This window comes from Zonotrichia albicollis, chromosome 21, assembly GCF_047830755.1.
Source record: "Zonotrichia albicollis isolate bZonAlb1 chromosome 21, bZonAlb1.hap1, whole genome shotgun sequence".
In the NCBI taxonomy this organism is placed as follows: Eukaryota; Metazoa; Chordata; class Aves; order Passeriformes; family Passerellidae; genus Zonotrichia; species Zonotrichia albicollis.
In genome coordinates, this window is record NC_133839.1 from 2,709,539 (window position 1) to 2,727,505 (window position 17,967).

Genomic DNA, 17,967 nt, shown 5'->3' on the forward strand with positions numbered 1-17,967 from the left:
GCTTCACCTGAAAAGTGATTTCCAGGGGAAAGCACTGACTTTGGGAGAGGAAAAGGAGCTGACACAGTAGTTGGTCACATTCAAAATGCAAATGGGAGGAGAATTTAGGCAGCAGCTAATAGGGGAAAGGTGTTTCTGACACAAACTCTGCCTGGTCACCATGAGAAGGAAGATTGTCACTTATCTTCAAAGAAGCTGGGAAGATCCTTTTTTAAAGAAAAAAAGCTGTTGGGTGTAATACAGAAGTGACTTCAGGTGTGGCCCTGTCTGTGGGGATCAAGCAGTCCCTGCCTGGCAGTAACACACAGGGGAATGGGTAGAGCTGTCTCAGGAACCAAAATGACAGTGCTAGTCCTGGTGCTGTTTGCCTCCTTCCCACCCTTGACCGCCCCAACAATTTGACTCTTTTAATGACATTGTTCCATTAAAGATGAAAGAAATACACTAAATATTGGGCTGGAAGAGTGGGAGGCCAACAGCTCCATCAGCACCGTTGTTCTCTGCCTGAATTAGGATTGTGGGTCAGTGTCATGTCTCTGGTTTCCTCCTTTCCCCCAAACCATGGATCTACGATGGTAATTTTTAGGGGTCTGTTCCAAAAGCCATTTTTAATGGATTTTGACAATAAACTTTGCCCAAGCCCAAGCAGCACCAAAACAATCCAAGCAGCACCCCTAACTCAATTCTCTCATGATGGGGTCTGTGTGCCAGAGCAGCATCCCGGGCCCGGGAAGTTTTGGCTGCAGGGCTACGACGCAGGGAGGAGTGGAGGTTCATCGAGGTGCTCCCAACCGGCCTTCAGGTAAATACAGACCGAGTTCACACATACATACATACATAAATATATACATACATACACACAGATATATATATCTGTATCCCAAACTTCCCCTGGAAGTTAGGCTGGAGCTCAGGGCAAGGCTCTGCCCCCAGAGGGTGCTGGCACTGCCCAGGCTGCCCAGGGAATGGGCACGGCCCCGAGGCTGCCAGAGCTCCAGGAGCCTTTGGGCAGCGCTGCCAGGGGTGCCCAGGCTGGGGCTGCTGGGGGGGCTGGGCAGGGACAGGGGCTGGGCTGGGGGATCCTTGTCCACCTCAGGTTGTTCTCAGTGATTCCCTCGGGCCCAGTCCCTGGTCAGAGATCAATGCCGTCCCTCCTGCTCCCCTCACGGGGCAGCGGCACAAGGCGATGTCCCTCGCTGGCAGTACCTCCCCGGAGGCCAGGTCCATCTCGGCGATGGTGCGGTCGATGTGGGCTCGGGTGGAGCGGAGCCCCGCCAGGTTCTCGCTGGTGTCGGACAAGCGTCGGGAGAGCGTCGCGATCCGCGCCTGCAGCCGGCCCCGCTCCGCCTCCTCGGCCTGGATCCGCCCGTTCAGCTCGTCCCGCCGAGCGCGGAGCTCCGACAGCCCTGCGGGGCGGCACCGTCAGAGGGGCCCGGTCCCGGCCCCTGCCCCGGCCCGGCCCCGCTCGGCCCCCGGCCCCGCTCACCCTCCTGCAGCGCCGCGTGGTGTCCCCGCAGCGCGGCTCCGGTGCCGCTCATCGCTGCGGCCGGCGCCGCTCCACCGCTCCGCCCCTTCCTGCGGCCCGAATGGAGCTCTCGGCCGCCTGGCACACGCTCAGCACCGCGCTGGTGCCGCCCGCCGCGCTGGGGCTGGTGAGCGGGGACCGCTGCGCTCCGCCGGGCCCGGGGCAGGCCCGACCCGCCGCCCCCGGGGTGCTCCGGCCTCGGCTCCTCAGCGGCCGGGCCTCTCCGGCTCTGGGTCCGCGGGGCGGGGTGGGAGCTGCCGGGGCTCCCGGAGCCGGGGGGAACGGCCAGGGCTGAGGGAGGAAAGGCCGGAGTTGAGGGAGGAGCGGCCGGAGCTGACGGGGCCGGGGGAGAACGGCCGGGGATGCCGGGGGGAAACGGCCGGGCCTGAGGGAGGATAGGTGGGGGCTGGGGGAGGAACGGCCGGGGCTGCCAGGGCCGGGGGGAAACGGCCGGAGCTGCTGGGGGAGGACGGGAAGGGCTCCCGGGTGTGTGGGGACGGTGCCCGCTGGGGGCTGTCAGGGAAGGGCCGCGGGCCCAGCCGCCCTGTCTGTCACCCCAACCAGGAGCGGGACCAAAGGGCCGCAGCTTGCCCGGCCGTGCTGTGGCTCTGCTCCCGCTCCGTCTGAGGGAGCTGGGCAGCCCCAAGGGGGGCTCGCAGCATTTGCACAGCACCTGTGTCCTGCAGCAGCCATCTGCAGGGACAGCAGTGATGTGTGCGGGTGTGAGCCCTGGAGGGAGCGCTGGGCATCCAGTGGTGGGCTCAGACCCGGGAAGCATCCCCCCAGGGCAGTTTGACAGCAGAGTCCCTGTGTGCTCCATCAAATGTTTAACTCATGTTCCCCCCGCTTTCCAGGCAGCCCCGAGGCCCGAAGCTGCCGTGCCGCTGCAGGATGCCGAGCTCCGGGCAGCCCTGGACGTGCTGCAGTGCTACGACTTGCACTCCATCGTGGAGGAGTGGTTCATCGAGGTGCTGCAGACTGACCTGCAGGCAAATATCGCCCCCGAGTTCTGGAACTGCATTGGCCAGTATGAGAACACGGCCGAGGAGCCCCAGTGTGCTGCGCTGCTCCTGGACGCCTTCAGTCTGCTCAAGTGCCGCCTGGAGCCCTACCTGAACAGCCTGGAGCTCCTGGAGAACTGGACCAAGGCAGGCCTGCTCCTGGGCACAGGTGCTCAGACGCTGCAGGAGAAGGTCTACACCATGTTCAAAGCTATCCTCTTCTTCTCCACGACCAAATCCTTCCAGGAGATGATCCAGCAGTTCTACAGCCGCACATTCAGGATATACATGCGGCAGTGGAAGAAAGGAGAGGATGGAACGAACGAGTGTGAGAGCAGCATGAGTGAGACCGAGCAGGAGAGTGACCCAGAGGAGGGTGGAGGAGAGGCCCAGCTCTGCGTGGGCTGCAGCAGCAAGAGGGAGCAGTGCTGGTGCCCTGAAGCCATGGAGCAGTTCCAGCAGCTCAATGACATTCTGTAGGTATCTCACGGGGTGGTGGCTGTCCCTCAGAGCAAGGAGGGGTATGGATGGGGAGAAGCAGCAGGTTTTACTGATCCCTGAGAGCAGGAGGAGCTGTGTGAGGTCAGGCTGTCATGGTGGTGGGTAGAGAACCCAACATGGACTTTCTGCTTTCAACTGGTGGTTGAACAAGAGCAGATCTTTAGACAGAAAGTTGCTCCCCCTGGATATGAGAACATCCTCTTGGCTCCGAGGCCTTTGACCACAAAGAAGCAAACCTGTGCAAGGTGTCCCTGCCCATAACAGGAGCTTGGACTAGATAATCTTTAAGGTCTCTTCCAACCCAAACCATTTTCTGATTCTGTGAAACTCTTCTAAATGAAAAGGCTTTTGATGGCTTTATATAATTCCTGTAAGGAAGATGGGATAGCAATAGTGCCATGTGTTACATATGTAGTGCATCTCTGTGTGCTGTCAGAGCTGGGTCTGTGTGACAGTGTTCACAGGATGAGGGAAGAGAGGTAGAGCTGACTCCATATTTCAGAAGGCTTGATTTATTATTTTATGATATATTTATTACATTATAACTACACTAAAAGAATAGAAGGAAAGGTTTCATCTCAGAAGGCTAGCTTAGGTAAGAATAGAATAGAATAGAATAGAATAGAATAGAATAGAATAGAATAGAATAGAATAGAAGTGATAACAAAGGCAGCTGGCTCGGACAGAGAGAGAGAGCCAGCTCTGCTGTGAGTGGTCACTAAATCCAAACATCCACATGAGACCAATCACTGATCCACCTGTTGCATCCCACAGCAGCAGATAACCATTGTTTACATTTTGTTCCTGGAGCCTCTCAGCTTCTCAGGAATCAAAAATCCTAAGAAAGGATTTTCATAAAAAGATGCCTACGACAGGTCTGCCTCAGTGGAATGTGAGGGTGATGCCTTCAGCTATAAGATTTTCTTGATTTGCTGGTGCCTTTGCTCCCCACGTCCTGACGTGTCCCTGTGCCCGCAGGCGCCGGCTGAACCTGCTGGAGAGGGTGAGTGCTGAGGCTGTGACCTCCATCCTGCACAGGATGATCGAGGAGAGGATGGAGCAGCGCTGCCGGGGGGAGTACGAGCACTCCTTCCTCAACGACTTCCAGGAGGTGAGGCTGCTGTGGGGCAGTGAGGGGCCTCCTTGGGACATCACACAATTCACAGAATCACTGCCTTGGGAGAGACCTTATGTGGGTCTGTTCTTCAGCTCAGGCTACAGCCAATGTCTGAGGTCACCATTTGGGGTATTTTTAGGGTCCCCAGGACAAAGGAGGAATTGAGAATCTGACTCCGTTTTTAGGAGTCAGATTTTTTATGTACTTAATATAAGTACATAAAATAATAATGTATTATTTTATGTACTTATATTAAAGAATGCTATACTAAAACTATACTAAAGAATAGAGAAAGGATACAGACAGAAGGCTTAACAAGAATGATAATGAAAACTCGTGACTTTTTTCCAGAGTCCCAACACAGCTGATGGTGATTGGTCTTTAAGTCAAAACAATTCACATGAAACCAGCCAAAGAATGACCAGTTGGTAAACAATCTCCAGACTACATTCCAAAGCAACAAACACAAGAGAAGCAATCAGATGATTTTTATTTTTATTTTTCTCTGAGGCTTCTCAGTTTCCCAGGAGAAGAAATCCTGATGAAGGGATTTTTCAGAAAATATGACAGTGGCAACCTTAAAGATCATTGAGTCCAACCCAGCTCCAACACCTCAATTAAACCCTGGCACCCAGTGCCACATCCAGGCTTTGTTAAACACACCCAGGGATGGGGACTCCACCACCTCCCTGGGCAGCCGTTCCACAACTTTATCACCCTCTCTGTAAAAAACTCTCCCTAATATCCAACCTGAATTTCCCTTGGTGCAGCTCGAGGCTGTGTGCTCTGGTTCTGTCAGTGCTGCTGCAGACAGAGCCCAGCCCCAGGTGAGCACAGGCCCCTTTCAGGAGTTGTAGGGAGGGATAAAGATGTGCAGCTGTTGTTGGTTTTTAGCAGCTCAGGCTACAAGCAGATTCCAACTTAAAACACCTGGTCCAGGGCTATGACTTCCACCATGCCTGGCAGGAGAGGTGGCTGAAATTCCCATTTTGGCTGATGCTGGAGGGGAAGGTTTGCTCTGACCTGAGCATGAAGCACTGTCACATTTCACCTCATGATGTCTGTAGTAATGAGGGAATTTCTGTGGTACCAGTTTACAAACCACAAGATCAACAAGTGCCACCTGGCCTGCAGAGGGTCCTCCCTCTGTGTAGGTGAGCCCATAATTAGAATTTCTGTGGCTGTTTTCAGTCCTTTTTCCAATTCCCTTCTAAAACTGGAAGCAAGGATGAGAGAGGATATTCTGGTATTGATCTCACCAGTGGCCACACAGAATTAAAATCATTCTTTGCAGCTGCCCAGTTGCTTTGCTGCTATTTCAGCTAAGTTTGTGTTGAGCTGCTTACCCACCATGACTTTAAAATAAAATTCTCCAGGTTATGGCTCCTCCAGGGCGCAATCCTGAGCTCAGTGCTCCTTGCCCATGACCTTGCATTTGCCTGTGGTGCAGAACCAGGCCTGCAGCCAGGTTCCCATGCAATCCAGACACCCTGGATCCCTCACTCTTTGCCATGCCAACCACTTTTGTTGCTGCAAACATCAGGGATCTTTTTGTGTTTACTTCCTTTTGGTTGTTGTGCAACACTTTCCTCACTGCACCTCGTGTGAAATGCTTTTGGATCACCTGGAGATTGTTTAAGGATATTTTCAGGGCACCACAGAAAACACAAACTGCATTCTGCTCCTCAGATGCTGCCCTTGCTTCCACCTCTTGTTTGGCCTTATTTGAGCATGTCAGGATTAGGAAGAGATAATTTTAAGGGTAAAAAAAAACAAACAAACCATAGCCTGGAAATCTAAATCTAAATTTCTAAAGGAAATTTAGGTTAAATAGAGAAGCCTGAGAAACAGCTCACTGAAAATTACAGGTGCTGAGGGCAAAGCCTCTTTGCCAGCACAGCAGCAGCTGCCTGGAGTGTCAGGTCACAATCAGGCTGTACCAGGAACACTCAGGGAAGATAAACCGTGGGGGAAGAATGGGTTGGTTGGATAATAATTCTTTAAAATCATGTTGCTTTGCATCAGTTATAGTCCTGTCCTCTTGTCCTTTGGGGGAATTCTTTATCAGCTTCTCCACAGTTTTGCCCAGGTGTTTGTAGTACTCAGGTTTGTCCTGGCAAAACTTGTGCATTTCTTCAGTGTTTCCTCAGTCAAGTAATTAAAATAAACATCAGCAAACCTAACCTTGACCTAGCATTTTTGTTTCAGGCTGTGAGAATGTATTAAAAAAATTACTAATATCTTGTAGTAGAATATCTTGTAGCATATTGGTACTCAAATACTATCCCAGGAATTATCATGTATTTGCTAATTGATGAGGGGGGAAAAGGCAGTTATTTTAAACATCTGGATATTGTAATTGGTTACATTTGAAATTTGGCAATTACATATTTCTCACTAAAGCTCAAATATAAAAAAATAATCTTTTTATGCTCTCTGTTCAGGTTTTTATTTTATTATTAAGTGATGAGGCTGATATTTGGATTTCAGTTGCCTGAGTTGTGTTGGGTGTCTGTGACTTCCTGGGATATCTTGTTTGCTTTTCACTGAGTTCAGGAACCATAGAAATTTTGGGCCAAGAATGGTGTAATGGGCAATTTGCTCATTTTCTTATGAAAGGGACAGTTCTGCAGGTCTAGAATAGGAGGAAACTTTGCAAGAATGAAATAGGCTGCAAGTTTTGGAGCAAACCCTGTCCTTTTTGGAGCCCAGTGCCTGCACACAGTCTGTGGTCACCCTTATCTTCTCACAGCCAGCTGCACAGTCCATATCCTGTCTCTTCAGTTAAAGTTCCAGTTCTTTCAGCTGGGCTTTCCCCAGCTGTAACCCAGGCTGGGGCACATTTGAGGAGCAGCTGGGGGTGATGCTGTCCTGTCCAGCTGCCCTTTCTGCCGGCTCTGGTGGCTCTCTGGGCTGCGTTGGGATGTGGCTGTGCATCCAGCTCTGTGCTCACATCTGTTTCTCCCTCTGGTGCAGTGGATAGAGAAGGTGATTGGGTGGCTCAGCAGGGTGTTCCTGCAGGATGGCCCCTTGGCACAGTGCTCCCCAGAAGCCAGCAGCACCCTGAAACGCTGGCGCTGCCACGTCCAGAGGTTCTTCTACCGCATCTACGCCAGCATGCGCATCGAGGAGCTCTTCAGCATCATCCGAGGTACCTCACCCTCGGGCTGGGCTGGGGGGTGACAGAGCTCTCTGGTGTGCCACACTGCCTCCCCTGCCTCCCCCCAGAGCCTGGCACTGCTCCTGATCACTGCTTGGTCTGCAGATTTCCCAGAGTCAAAGCCTGCTGTGGAGGACCTCAAGTTCTGCCTGGAAAGGACTAACCAGAGGCAGCAGCTGCTCAGCTCCTTGAAAAGTGCTCTGGAAATAAGACTACTGCACCCTGGTGGGTTTTACATCCTTGTCTGTGTCCTGACACTGTGAGGAGCCTGGGTATGAGTGGGGATCCACTTGGAGCTGGTTTGGTTTCCTGTTTGAGGAGTGAGGGGCAGTCACCGTGCCCATCACACATTCTTTGTGTTCCAGTGGGCAGGGCAGCAGCAGCTGATGGCATCCCAATCCCCTTTGGCCTCATTTTTACACTATGGTCAGGAGCAAAAGTTTATCTTTGGTTCAGGTTGGCAAAGGCTTCTTTGCACCGTCAGGGCTCAGCTCTGAGACTCCATTTGTGCTCAAAACTGGTTTCTCAGGCAAAGGGATCTGATCTGTCCCATTGCCTTGGGCAGTAGGGCAGCAAGCCCTCCTTCTCCCACACCACAGCTGGAACAGAGAGCTCAGACCATCCCAACCCCTTCTCTCCAAGGGGATAGAAGTCAGAGCTGCAGGGCTCCGACTCCCTCTGCTCCTCTCCTGCAGGAGTCAACACCTCCGACATCATCACTCTGTATATCTCGGCCATCAAGGCCCTGCGGGAGCTGGACCCTTCCATGGTGATCCTGGAGGTTGCTTGTGAGCCCATCAGGAAGTATCTGAGGTAGGAGGCGTGTGGGGCAGTCTGGCACTTCCCCTTTCCCTCCCCTTCCCTCACTCACTGTTCCCCTTCCCGTGCTCCAGGACTCGGGAGGACACGGTGCGCCAGATCGTGGCCGGTCTCACGGGGGATGCTGAGGGCTCGGGGGACCTGGCAAATGAGCTCTCCAAAGCTGACCCAGTGACCCTGGAGAACGGCCAGGAGAGTGATGATGACATCTCAGAGCCAGGGGACTGGGTCCCTGACCCAGTGGATGCAGATCCAGGTGAGATGCCCAGCCCAGCAGTCCTGGCTGCTTTCCCTGCTGGGCTGTAGCCTTGAGCAGCTCATTTGGTGGGCTGGGACAGGTCCCTGTTAATCTCACCCTGCTGTCTGCTGGATTCCACCAGGGAAATCGAGCTCCAAGCGTCGCTCCTCAGACATCATCAGCCTCCTGGTGAGCATCTACGGCAGCAAGGACCTGTTCATCAACGAGTACCGCACGCTGCTGGCCGACCGCCTGCTGCACCAGTTCAACTACAGCGCTGAGAGGTGAGGCCCAGGGCCCAGAGCCAGGCCTCCCATGGCCAAATCACCTGAGTTTCCTTTTACCTGCTGGTCAAATACTGGAATCATCTACCCAGGGAGGTGGTGGAGTCACCATCCCTCAATGTGGTTAAAAAAAGACTGGATGTGGTACTTGGTGCCGTGATCTAGTTGAGGTGTTAGAACATGGGTTGGACTCGATGATCTTAAAGGTCTCTTCCAACTTAGAAATTCTGTGATTCTATGAAGGGTAGAGCCTTCAGACTCAGTCCTGTCAATGGCTGTTTGTGGAGCCAGGAGTGCCTTTGGCTATTTCCTTTGCAGCTTTGAGTTTGTCTCTAGAGTTCCATGCTCAGTCCTACCCTTGGGTTGTGCTGTAGAGCAGCTTGTTGGAATTTGGAGGCACTGACACACTCTTAGCTCCATCCCACATGTTGTGATGGCCCCACCAATGGAGGATGGAAGATGTGGGTTTCTGAAACACAGAAAGTTCCACCTGAACATGAGGAAGAACTTCTTTGCTGTGAGGTGACTGAGCAGTGGAACAGGAACCCAGAGAGGCTGTGGGGTCTCCTTCCCTGGAGATATTCCAAACCTGTCTGGACACAACCCTGAGTGACTGCGCCAAGGAACCCTGCTTGAGCAGGGAGATGGGACTGGATGAGCTCCAGTAGTCCCTTCCAGCCTGAACCATTCTGTCTTCAAAAAGCTGCTGGCCTAGAGGAGATGGCTGTTCCTGTCTTGTGTGTGAGGATCCATCCTGGGCAGATACTGTGCCTTGCAAGGAAGAGCACCTTGTTTCTTTGGCTGTGTGGTGAGGGGTGGAGGCCAAGCCAGGTTTGTCCACCCAAGGCCCCTGTCCCTGACCTGCTGTGTCTCTTTCCAGGGAAATCCGTAACGTGGAGCTGCTGAAGCTGAGGTTTGGTGAAGCTCAGATGCACTACTGTGAAGTCATGTTAAAAGTAACTCCTTTTATTTTTTTAATTTAAGTGCTGGGTGTTTGAGCCCATTGGGGAAGGGAAGGGACTTGAGGAGTGACCCCAAAAAGGTCTTTTAGGAAAGTGGGGGTTCCAGAATGCCAGTGAGGGGCTGATTTGTGACAGGCAGCAGTGCATTTAAATCGATTTAATGTCTGCTTTTAAGCCCTGTGGGTTGGATTATCAGCTCTGGGGAATGCTTGCTCTGGTGCTGCTGTCTGTCCTGTCCTTCCTGCAGTATCCTGGCATTGAGGAGCTGGGCTTGGGACTTTGGAGTTTGATTCTTTTGGAGAACACAGATGTGGAGGGCCCCCAATGAAGGCAGTGTTGAGTTGTAACTCCTTCCTTCCTCTAATGTGCCACAAATCTTTCTGAGTATGTAGCAGACTTCCAAGTGGACACATGATCATGTGTCACTGTAGGACATGAAGCAACACGAGTGCACACACCGCTGCTCTTAAGGTGAAGAAAAGGGAAAGTTTATTTCTGACTCAAACATTTATAGTTTTCTAAAAGTGACAGTGGATTGGAGGGTGAAAGTGCCACCTCTCCAATGACACTGGACAAACCAACAGTCCATCATATTTCTCTTCTTCCATAAAAGAATGCCAAACAATAAGTTATTTACAGGAAGTGTGTGAGGATGTTTGCTACAAGAATGTAAACATCAGAAGGCTTAGAAAATCTTAAAATATCAGGGTGACAGTTGTGTCCTTTCTAGTGTTTCCATCATCATTTGGACAGAACACTGTTCACCTTGTTTAAGGCTGTCCTTCCCTGCTGCTTGGCCCTGGCTCTGGAGGAAGGAGCCAGCTCAGCTCTGTGCCCGTTGCAGGACATGGCCGACTCGCGGCGCATCAACGCCAACATCCGGGATGAGGAGGAGAAGCTCCCTGAGGAGGAGAGGCCTCCCTTCAGCCTCGTGGCCATTATCCTGTCCAGTGAGTTCTGGCCACCACTCAAAGAGGAGAAGCTGGAGCTTCCAGAGCAGGTCAAGGAAGCCATGGAAGCATATTCCAAAAAGTATGAGAAATTAAAGGTGAGGCCACCTTAACCCCCCCCTATGAAAGCTTTATGCAGACCCCTTCAGCTGCTGGTTGGTTACAGAGAGGTTTGCAATAACACAACACTCAGTGGTTCCTGCTGGGAGATGTGTGTGAGCAGCTGCCTCCCCCTTTTCCCAGGCCATGAGGACCCTGAACTGGAAGTACCACCTGGGGCTGGTGAGCCTGGACGTGGAGCTGGCTGATCGCACGCTCTCCCTGTCCGTGTCTCCTGTGCACGCTGCCATCATCCTGCACTTCCAGACCAAGAGTGAGTGCTGTGCAACCCCTGTCTGTGCTTCCACGGGTGGGAAAGCCACGTTCCTTGGGCACCTGGAGGACCGAGATGTGGTGCATGGGTTTGGATCTCCCACAGGGTTTCCAGCACCCACAGGGCCACAGCTCTGCAGCCCTCTGCTTGTTCCTGGCAGTGCCTCCCTGCCTTACCCAGCTTCCCACCAAATCCTGGCAGGCATGGGTGTGGGAAGTGTTCTGTTCTCCGTCTCCTCTCTATTCTCCATCTCCTCTCTGATCTCCATGGTCTCTGCAGGCACCTGGACGCTGACAGAGCTGAGTGAAGTGCTCAAGGTGCCTGTGACTTCACTGAAGAGGAAGATGACGCTGTGGCTGCAGCAGGGAGTGCTGAGGGAAGAGCCTGAGGGCACCTTCACTGTCATCGAGGAGGAGCAGAAGGACCAGGTGGAGAAGGTTGTTCTGATTGACAGTGACGAGGAGGGGGACTCTGCCATGGCCTCACAGGCTGACCAGAAGGAGGAGGAGCTGCAGGTACCTGTCCGTGTGGTGATGCAAACATCCTGTATTGTGGGTTTGGGGAAGCTGATCAAGGTGATGGATTCAGTTTGCACTGTGGATTCACATTTTCCACTGCAAGTGGCTGAGTCCAGCACAGACATTTGGGTTTTGAAGTGGGTATCTCGTGGTTAATCTCTTGGTGCTGGATCACAGCCTTCCCTCCAGACAAGTGCCCAGCTGCTGAGTCAGGGAACCTTTTGAGAATCTCCAAATCGCTTTTTTTCTGTTAAAAAAATAAAAAAGTCTGAGACATGATTTCATATTTGAAAATAGTCATAACTTGTTTGGATGCACCCAAGCAACACTTTTTTGGCACTTCTGACTGCCCAAAAGACTGACCCAGCACTAACAGCTGGATCTCTGCCTTCTCTCTGTTGTGGTTCCTGGACATTTCCAGTGCCTTTCCTGCCTGTGAGTCACCCTGTGCCTGTGTGTTGTGCAGCACAGCGTTGTCATGCTGGTGTTCATCCACAGAGGGTCATGAGTGTGCTGCACCTCAGATCCCTCTGTCTAGCTCTGTGTCCCAGCCCTTTGCTGCTGTTCCTGGATGTGCCCTGTGTAGAGACCCCATGGCTGAGAGCAGAGCTTAGTGCCAGCTGATCCCTGCCTTGTTTCTGGGTATTTGCTGTGTGCTGTGGTGTCACTCACTCACTGTGGCCTGTGTCCCTCTGCAGCTCTTCTGGACGTACATCCAGGCCATGCTGACCAACCTGGAGAGCCTGTCCCTGGAGAGGATCCACAGCATGCTCAAGATGTTTGTGATGACCGGGCCTGTGGTCACTGAGATCGATATCCAGGAGCTGCAGGGATTCCTGCAGAAGAAGGTCCGGGACCAGCAGCTCATCTACTCAGGGGGTGTCTATCGCCTGCCCAAGAACTGCAACTGATCTGGCAGTGCCCCTGCCCCCTGGGCACTCCTGCCTGTGCCTGAGCCCTGCTCCAGAGTGCCCCCAGCTCTCAGTGTCCTGCTGGGGGTTCCCTGCCCTGGGGCTTTGCTGTAGCCCCTTCCCCAAGCAGGTGTCACTTTCCTCATGGAGGCAGCTCAGCAGCAGCCTGGACACCCACAATCTCTGGGTCTGCTCCCCACATTCCTTCCTCCCCTACATGAGTGCCTGGGCCCACCTCCCTGGTTAATAAATAACAGTAGGCTCCTTTTTCCAATGGTGCCAACTCTGTTCTTTCCTCTTGGCCCCTCCCCATGCTGGAAAGGCAGGCAGGAAACTCCCCAGCCTGCCAGGCTCTGTCCCCCTTTCCAGCCCCAGGAGGGTTTGGGAGGGGGCTGCTGGCTCCAGCTGCTGTCTGGGGCTCTGTGTGTGGCTAAAGCAGTGTCTTGCAGCTGGATGTGATGAGTGAGACCCTGCCCAAAACCAAGGCTTGGTGCTGTCTCTCACAGGGAGGGAACAATTCCAGGGTGCCCTTGTTTGGGACTGGTAAATTGTGTGGAATAATTTTATTGTGGGATGAAGAATGCTTGAGAGGGATGACATGCAGCAATTCTTCAGGGCAAGCTGGAGGAGATCCAGTGGGTTATCCAGGCCCTGGTGGGATTGCTTTGCCCTGGCACAGGTCTGTGCCCCACCACCATGGGGCTGCCCTTGGGGTCAGTCCTGGAGAGCTTCAGAATTGTTGGCAGCACACAAGGAAATGGGATGGGATAATCCCAGAGCTCCTGGTTAAACACTGTGCCCCCCACCCAGCCATGGAGCAGTTTCAGGATTGCATCACATCCCCCCTCCAGGGTGTTCAGGCTCTCTCAGTCCTGTTTTCCACATGGGTTCTGCTCATCAGGAGGAATATGCTGGGAAAATCTGACTTTTACTAAAAGCTGTTTCCTGTGAAGCACCCAATGAGTTTCCACAGCCCAAAGAGTCTTTTTCCTCCTTTGCTGAATCTTCAATCCCAGCCTGTGGGTGCTGTGGCAGCTGGAATTGAGCCTTAACAGAGCCACAAGTAGGACACAGGAGCAGCTGTGAGTGTGACCTTCTATCCAGGTGTGAGAGATACAGAAGACAGAAATCACCCCCAGTTTAACACTGACCCTTGATTTCCAGTGCCTAAAGCCCACGAGTGCCTGGGGCATCCCTCCTGCAGCTGCAGGCAGCAGGGTGCAGCAGTTCTGTCCCCTTGGGCATGTTGGTGTTTCCTCTGGGGATAAAGCACAATTCCTTCCTCCCCTGGGGCACTGTGCTCCAGGCTGGCAGGGCTGTGCCACTGGGAACCTGGTGCATCCTGTAGTGAAGGTTCCTTGTGCTGGGGAGGATCTGGTGATAACTGAATAAACCCCAGTCTGAGATTACTTCAGGTAAAGCCAAAAAACCCCAAAGGCAGCAAATCCTTGAAGGCATCAGCAGGGAAAGGATGGACATCATGCCTGAGTGCCCAAGGAACTTTTCCCTTTCCTTCTCTCTCTTCTCTACTCTGACCTCTCTACACTTTTTTCTTTCTACTTTTTCATGAAAGAGCACTGAGCACATGGAAGGGCTGGCAGGAGGGTCAGTGGGGTCAGTGCCTGCCAGGCCAGGGTGTGCCAGCCCCACCCCACAGAGTGTCCCAGAGTGTCTGGGTGTGCTGTGGCTGTGACAGGGCAGGGGAAAGGCTCCTTTTGATGTGGGGAGATCAAAGCAGGGCTGTCCCCACTCACCCCAGGGCCACTGCTGGGACATGGCCCAGGGTGACTCAGGGCCTTGGCTGTGTCTGCTTTGCTCATGGATGCAAAAATATTGATTTATTTACGTGTTGTGCAGGTGGGTTTATTGCGCTGTGGTGGTTCCTCACCCCCAGTGCAGGGGCTGTGGGGCAGTGAGTGTGTCCTGTAGCCCATCCCAGCAGCATCCCCAGACTCTGGGATGGGATGAGGGCACTCCCTGCCCTTCCCAAAGCCATGGCTGTGCCCTGGAGGGGCAGGGGATGGGCATCACTCCCATCCTGGCTTTTCCAGCTCCCTCATGCTGCCCCAAGGGCTGGCCCGTGGGGTGTGATGAGTTTGTCCTTCCTGAGCCAGAGGATGAGCAATGCCACCACTGAGGGGACCTGGAGTTGCCTCTCTGCCCATGGGAGGTCCTGGCCTGGCAAAGCCAGAGCCACCAGCTGAGCTGTGGTGTGGTTGTTTCAAAGTGTTACAACAGGAAAAATTTGGGTTTAATGACTGCCTCAGCCTTCATGGAATATAAATGTCTTAAAGTTAATTGAAACAAGCTGGAAATGTGATTTTTTTCAGAGTGAACAGAGGAAGCTGGAGGGGAAAAAAGAGCTTTGTGCTGTTCCTGTGCCACTTGCTGTGCAGCCCTGCTGCTTCAGGCTGGAGCTGTGTCTGCTGGCCAGGGCTGTCCCTGAACCAGGGCTGTCACTCCTATCTCCAGAGGAAAGAGAGAAAAGAAAGAAGAGAAAGAAAGATTGAGAGAGAGAGAAAGAAAGAAAGAAAGAAAGAAAGAGGGAGGGAGGGAGAGAGAAAGAGAGAGAGGGAGAGAGAAAAATAAGAGAGAGAAAGAAAGAGAGAGAAAAAGAGAGGGGGAGAGAGAGGGAAAGAGAGAGAAAAAGAGAAAGAAAGAGAAAGAGAGAGAGGGAGAGAGAAAAATAAGAGAGAGAAAGAAAGAGAGAGAAAAAGAGAGGGGGAGAGAGAGGGAAAGAGAGAGAAAAAGAGAAAGAAAGAAAAAGAGAAAGAAGGAGAGAGAGGAAGAGAGGGAGAGGAAGAGGGAGAAAGAAAGAAAGAGAGAGAGAGAAAGAAAGAAAGAAAGAAAGACACATTTATAGCTCAAAAATGCACATAAAATCATAGAACCATGGGCTCCCAGAATGGCCTGGGTTGGAAAGGACCTTAAAGATCATCTCATTCCACCCCCTTGCATGGGCAGGGACACCTTCCACCAGCCCATGGTTGCTCCAAGCCCCATCCAGCCTGGCCTTGGACACTTCTTTCCTCCTTGGATGTTTGAGAATGGCTCCAGTTCTTTGGGGGTGTTTTACAGAGCCCTTGGTGGGTGACACAGACCCTGCTGGGGACCTTGGGAAGGGGTTACAGTGAATTTCTCCAGCCACCACTTGTGACACGAGGTGGTATCGATGGCCCTGGGGGATGCTGGTGGTGGGACACTGTTGGTGACAGGAGGAGTGCTGCAGGCACTCACTGCTCTCCATATTTTCCATATTATTTCCCAAATTTTCCATTTTTTCTCCAGATGTAACCCTTCTGTTTTCCAAAGCAGTGTGAGCCACAGCTTCCCACAGTGCAGCAGTGCTGGTCCCTGCCCTCTCCCACTGGATGATGCCTCATGGCAAGGCCATGACCTTGATCAATGCCAAACCCATTTTTCTTAGCTTTTACCTCTTTTTTACTGTTTTAGCAACGTAGACATGTAGCTCAACTGGAGGAGAAAGAAGCAGCAGATTCAACTTGAATTTTAGGAGTGATCATCTGACCCAGCACTCCTTGAATGGCTTGAAAACAAGAAATGAGATAAAAATCCTGAGCCAGAGCACTCCCCTCATTTACCTTGGTCTATTTATAAACTGTTTGGAAGGGTCATGATAACCCAGGCAGGATGCGGCGTCCCTGCGGGGGACATTCCCCAGGCCAGGATAAACTGTTTGGGTTATTCAGGATGTGTTAGAGCTGCTCACAGAGGCTGGAAAGTTTTGCTAAGAATGAGATTTAAAAGAGTGAGGGGTCTGATTTGATGGCCCCAAGAATGTATCTAATTTACTCTGGATTTAGGAGGGGTGATGTTTCAGGGGGAGCCCCGGGATCAGCAGCAGCAATTCAGGGCAGATCAGCAAAAGGTGGGTGATGTAAAAGGGAAAAAATCCAGAGTTTCAGGGGAGAAAAAAAGGGAAAAAGCCCATAGTTTCAGGGGGAAGAAAAGGGAAAAAACCCAGAGTTTCAGGGGGAGCCCACGGATTAGCAGCAGCAACTCAGGGCAGATCAGCACAAGGTGGGTGACGTAAAAGGGAAAAAATCCACCCACCAGCCCAATGCAGAGCTGATGTGGCCATGGAGCTGGGGGGTCACACTGCAAAAGGGAAAATCCATGCTTGGAAAAAAGATCTTTTGGTCTGGGAATGACCCTCTAGGGCTGGATTCTGCACCCCTGCCAGGGGCTGCTGAGCCGCCCTGTGGGGATCCTGCCCGCCATGGAGCAGATTATTTTACGATATTCTTTTATTCTTCCCTGTCTGGGGCTGCAGGAGGGGCTGGCTCCAAGGTCAGGGTCTATGGGGGTCCTGCTGTGTCCCAACCCCAGCCCCATTTCCCCTTCTCCACTTGCAGCCTCTCAATTTCAGTTCCAGGGCTCCCTGCCCACAGCAAGTTTTACATCCTTGGGCTACATTTCTGATCTCTACACCCATTTTCCTGCTGCCTCCAAGCTCGTGACCTCTTCTGCTGCTTTCATTTTCTTTTTTACTCATTTTCCTCTTTTTTTGCAGAGTTTCTGTGGGCAAGGCCAGTGCTGCAAGTGTGGTGCACTCCATCCTGGAGCTGCTGAGTCTCACTCTGGTCCCATTCTGAGCTCTGAAAACCTCACAGCTTCCTCAAAGGGACCCTGGGTGCTTCATTCACCTAATTCTGGTTTCCCAGGGCACACAGGGGGGATTTGGAATGCAGCTGCTGCTCCTCAGCCCTAGAAATGTTCTGGCTAAACAGGCAATGCACAAAACCTTGAAGGAAAACCCTAAAACTGTCACATAAGCTGGTGCCACCCGAGCTCTGGCAATGCCTCCTGATGGGTACCAAACCCAGAGGTGCCCAAAGCACTTTTGGTACCAGTGAGAGTCTGGCACCAAAATCTCAGCTCAGGGCACGTCCCCCTCTCCGTGGGCCATTGTGTGGCCTCTCTCTCCGTGAGGGAGAGGCTGTGTTTGTGCAGGATTTGCATCCGCGGCCGCAGGAGGGGCTGTGGCACCTCTCGGCCCCATCCTGGCCCCGCCGCCGCTTCCTCCCCGCGGGGCCCGGCCAGGAGGGGGGCCAGAGGCCTCGGAAACCCGCAGGGACACCGGGGACAGGGCTGGGGCCCCAGGGGACAGGGCAGGGGGCCCCAAGGTCCTGAGGGACAGGGCAGGGGGCCCCAGGGGACAGGGGGACAGGGCTGGTGGCTCCAAGGCCTCGGAAACCCGCAGGGACACCAGGGACAGAGCTGGGGGGCCCAAATCCCTGGGGGACAGGGCAGGGGGCCCAAATCCCTGGGGGACAGGGCAGGGGGCCCCAAGACCTTGAGGACAGGGCAGGGGGCTCCAGGGGACAGGGCTGGGGGGCCCAAGGTCCTGAGGGACAGGGCAGGGGGCCCCAGGGGACAGGGCTGGGGGGCCCAAGGCCTGGGCGATTGAGCAGGGGGCCCCAAATCTCTGGAGGACAGGGCTGGTGGCTCCAAGGTTTAGGGGGACAGGGCTGGTGACCCTAAATCCCTGGAGGACAGGGCAGATGGCCTCAAAGACCTGGAGGACAGGGAAGGTGGCCCCAAGGTCCTGGGGGACAGGGCAGGGGGCCCCAGATCCCTGGGGGAC

The 17,967-nt window shown here is 53.3% G+C and overlaps 1 protein-coding gene across 1 annotated transcript; it reads left to right on the forward strand.

The window, feature by feature from the left end:
• Window positions 1–1,219: 1,219 nt before the first annotated feature.
• ANAPC2 (anaphase promoting complex subunit 2) lies at window positions 1,220–12,633 on the forward strand. The gene is given in 14 exon segments (XM_074556281.1): window positions 1,220–1,581; window positions 1,583–1,652; window positions 2,380–3,002; window positions 4,006–4,138; window positions 7,121–7,295; window positions 7,410–7,529; window positions 8,000–8,117; window positions 8,198–8,379; window positions 8,504–8,645; window positions 9,526–9,601; window positions 10,452–10,655; window positions 10,801–10,930; window positions 11,210–11,445; window positions 12,147–12,633. Coding segments are annotated over 14 exon segments (2,769 nt in total). The 5' UTR covers window positions 1,220–1,234; the 3' UTR covers window positions 12,360–12,633.
• The last annotated feature ends 5,334 nt before the right edge of the window (window positions 12,634–17,967 follow it).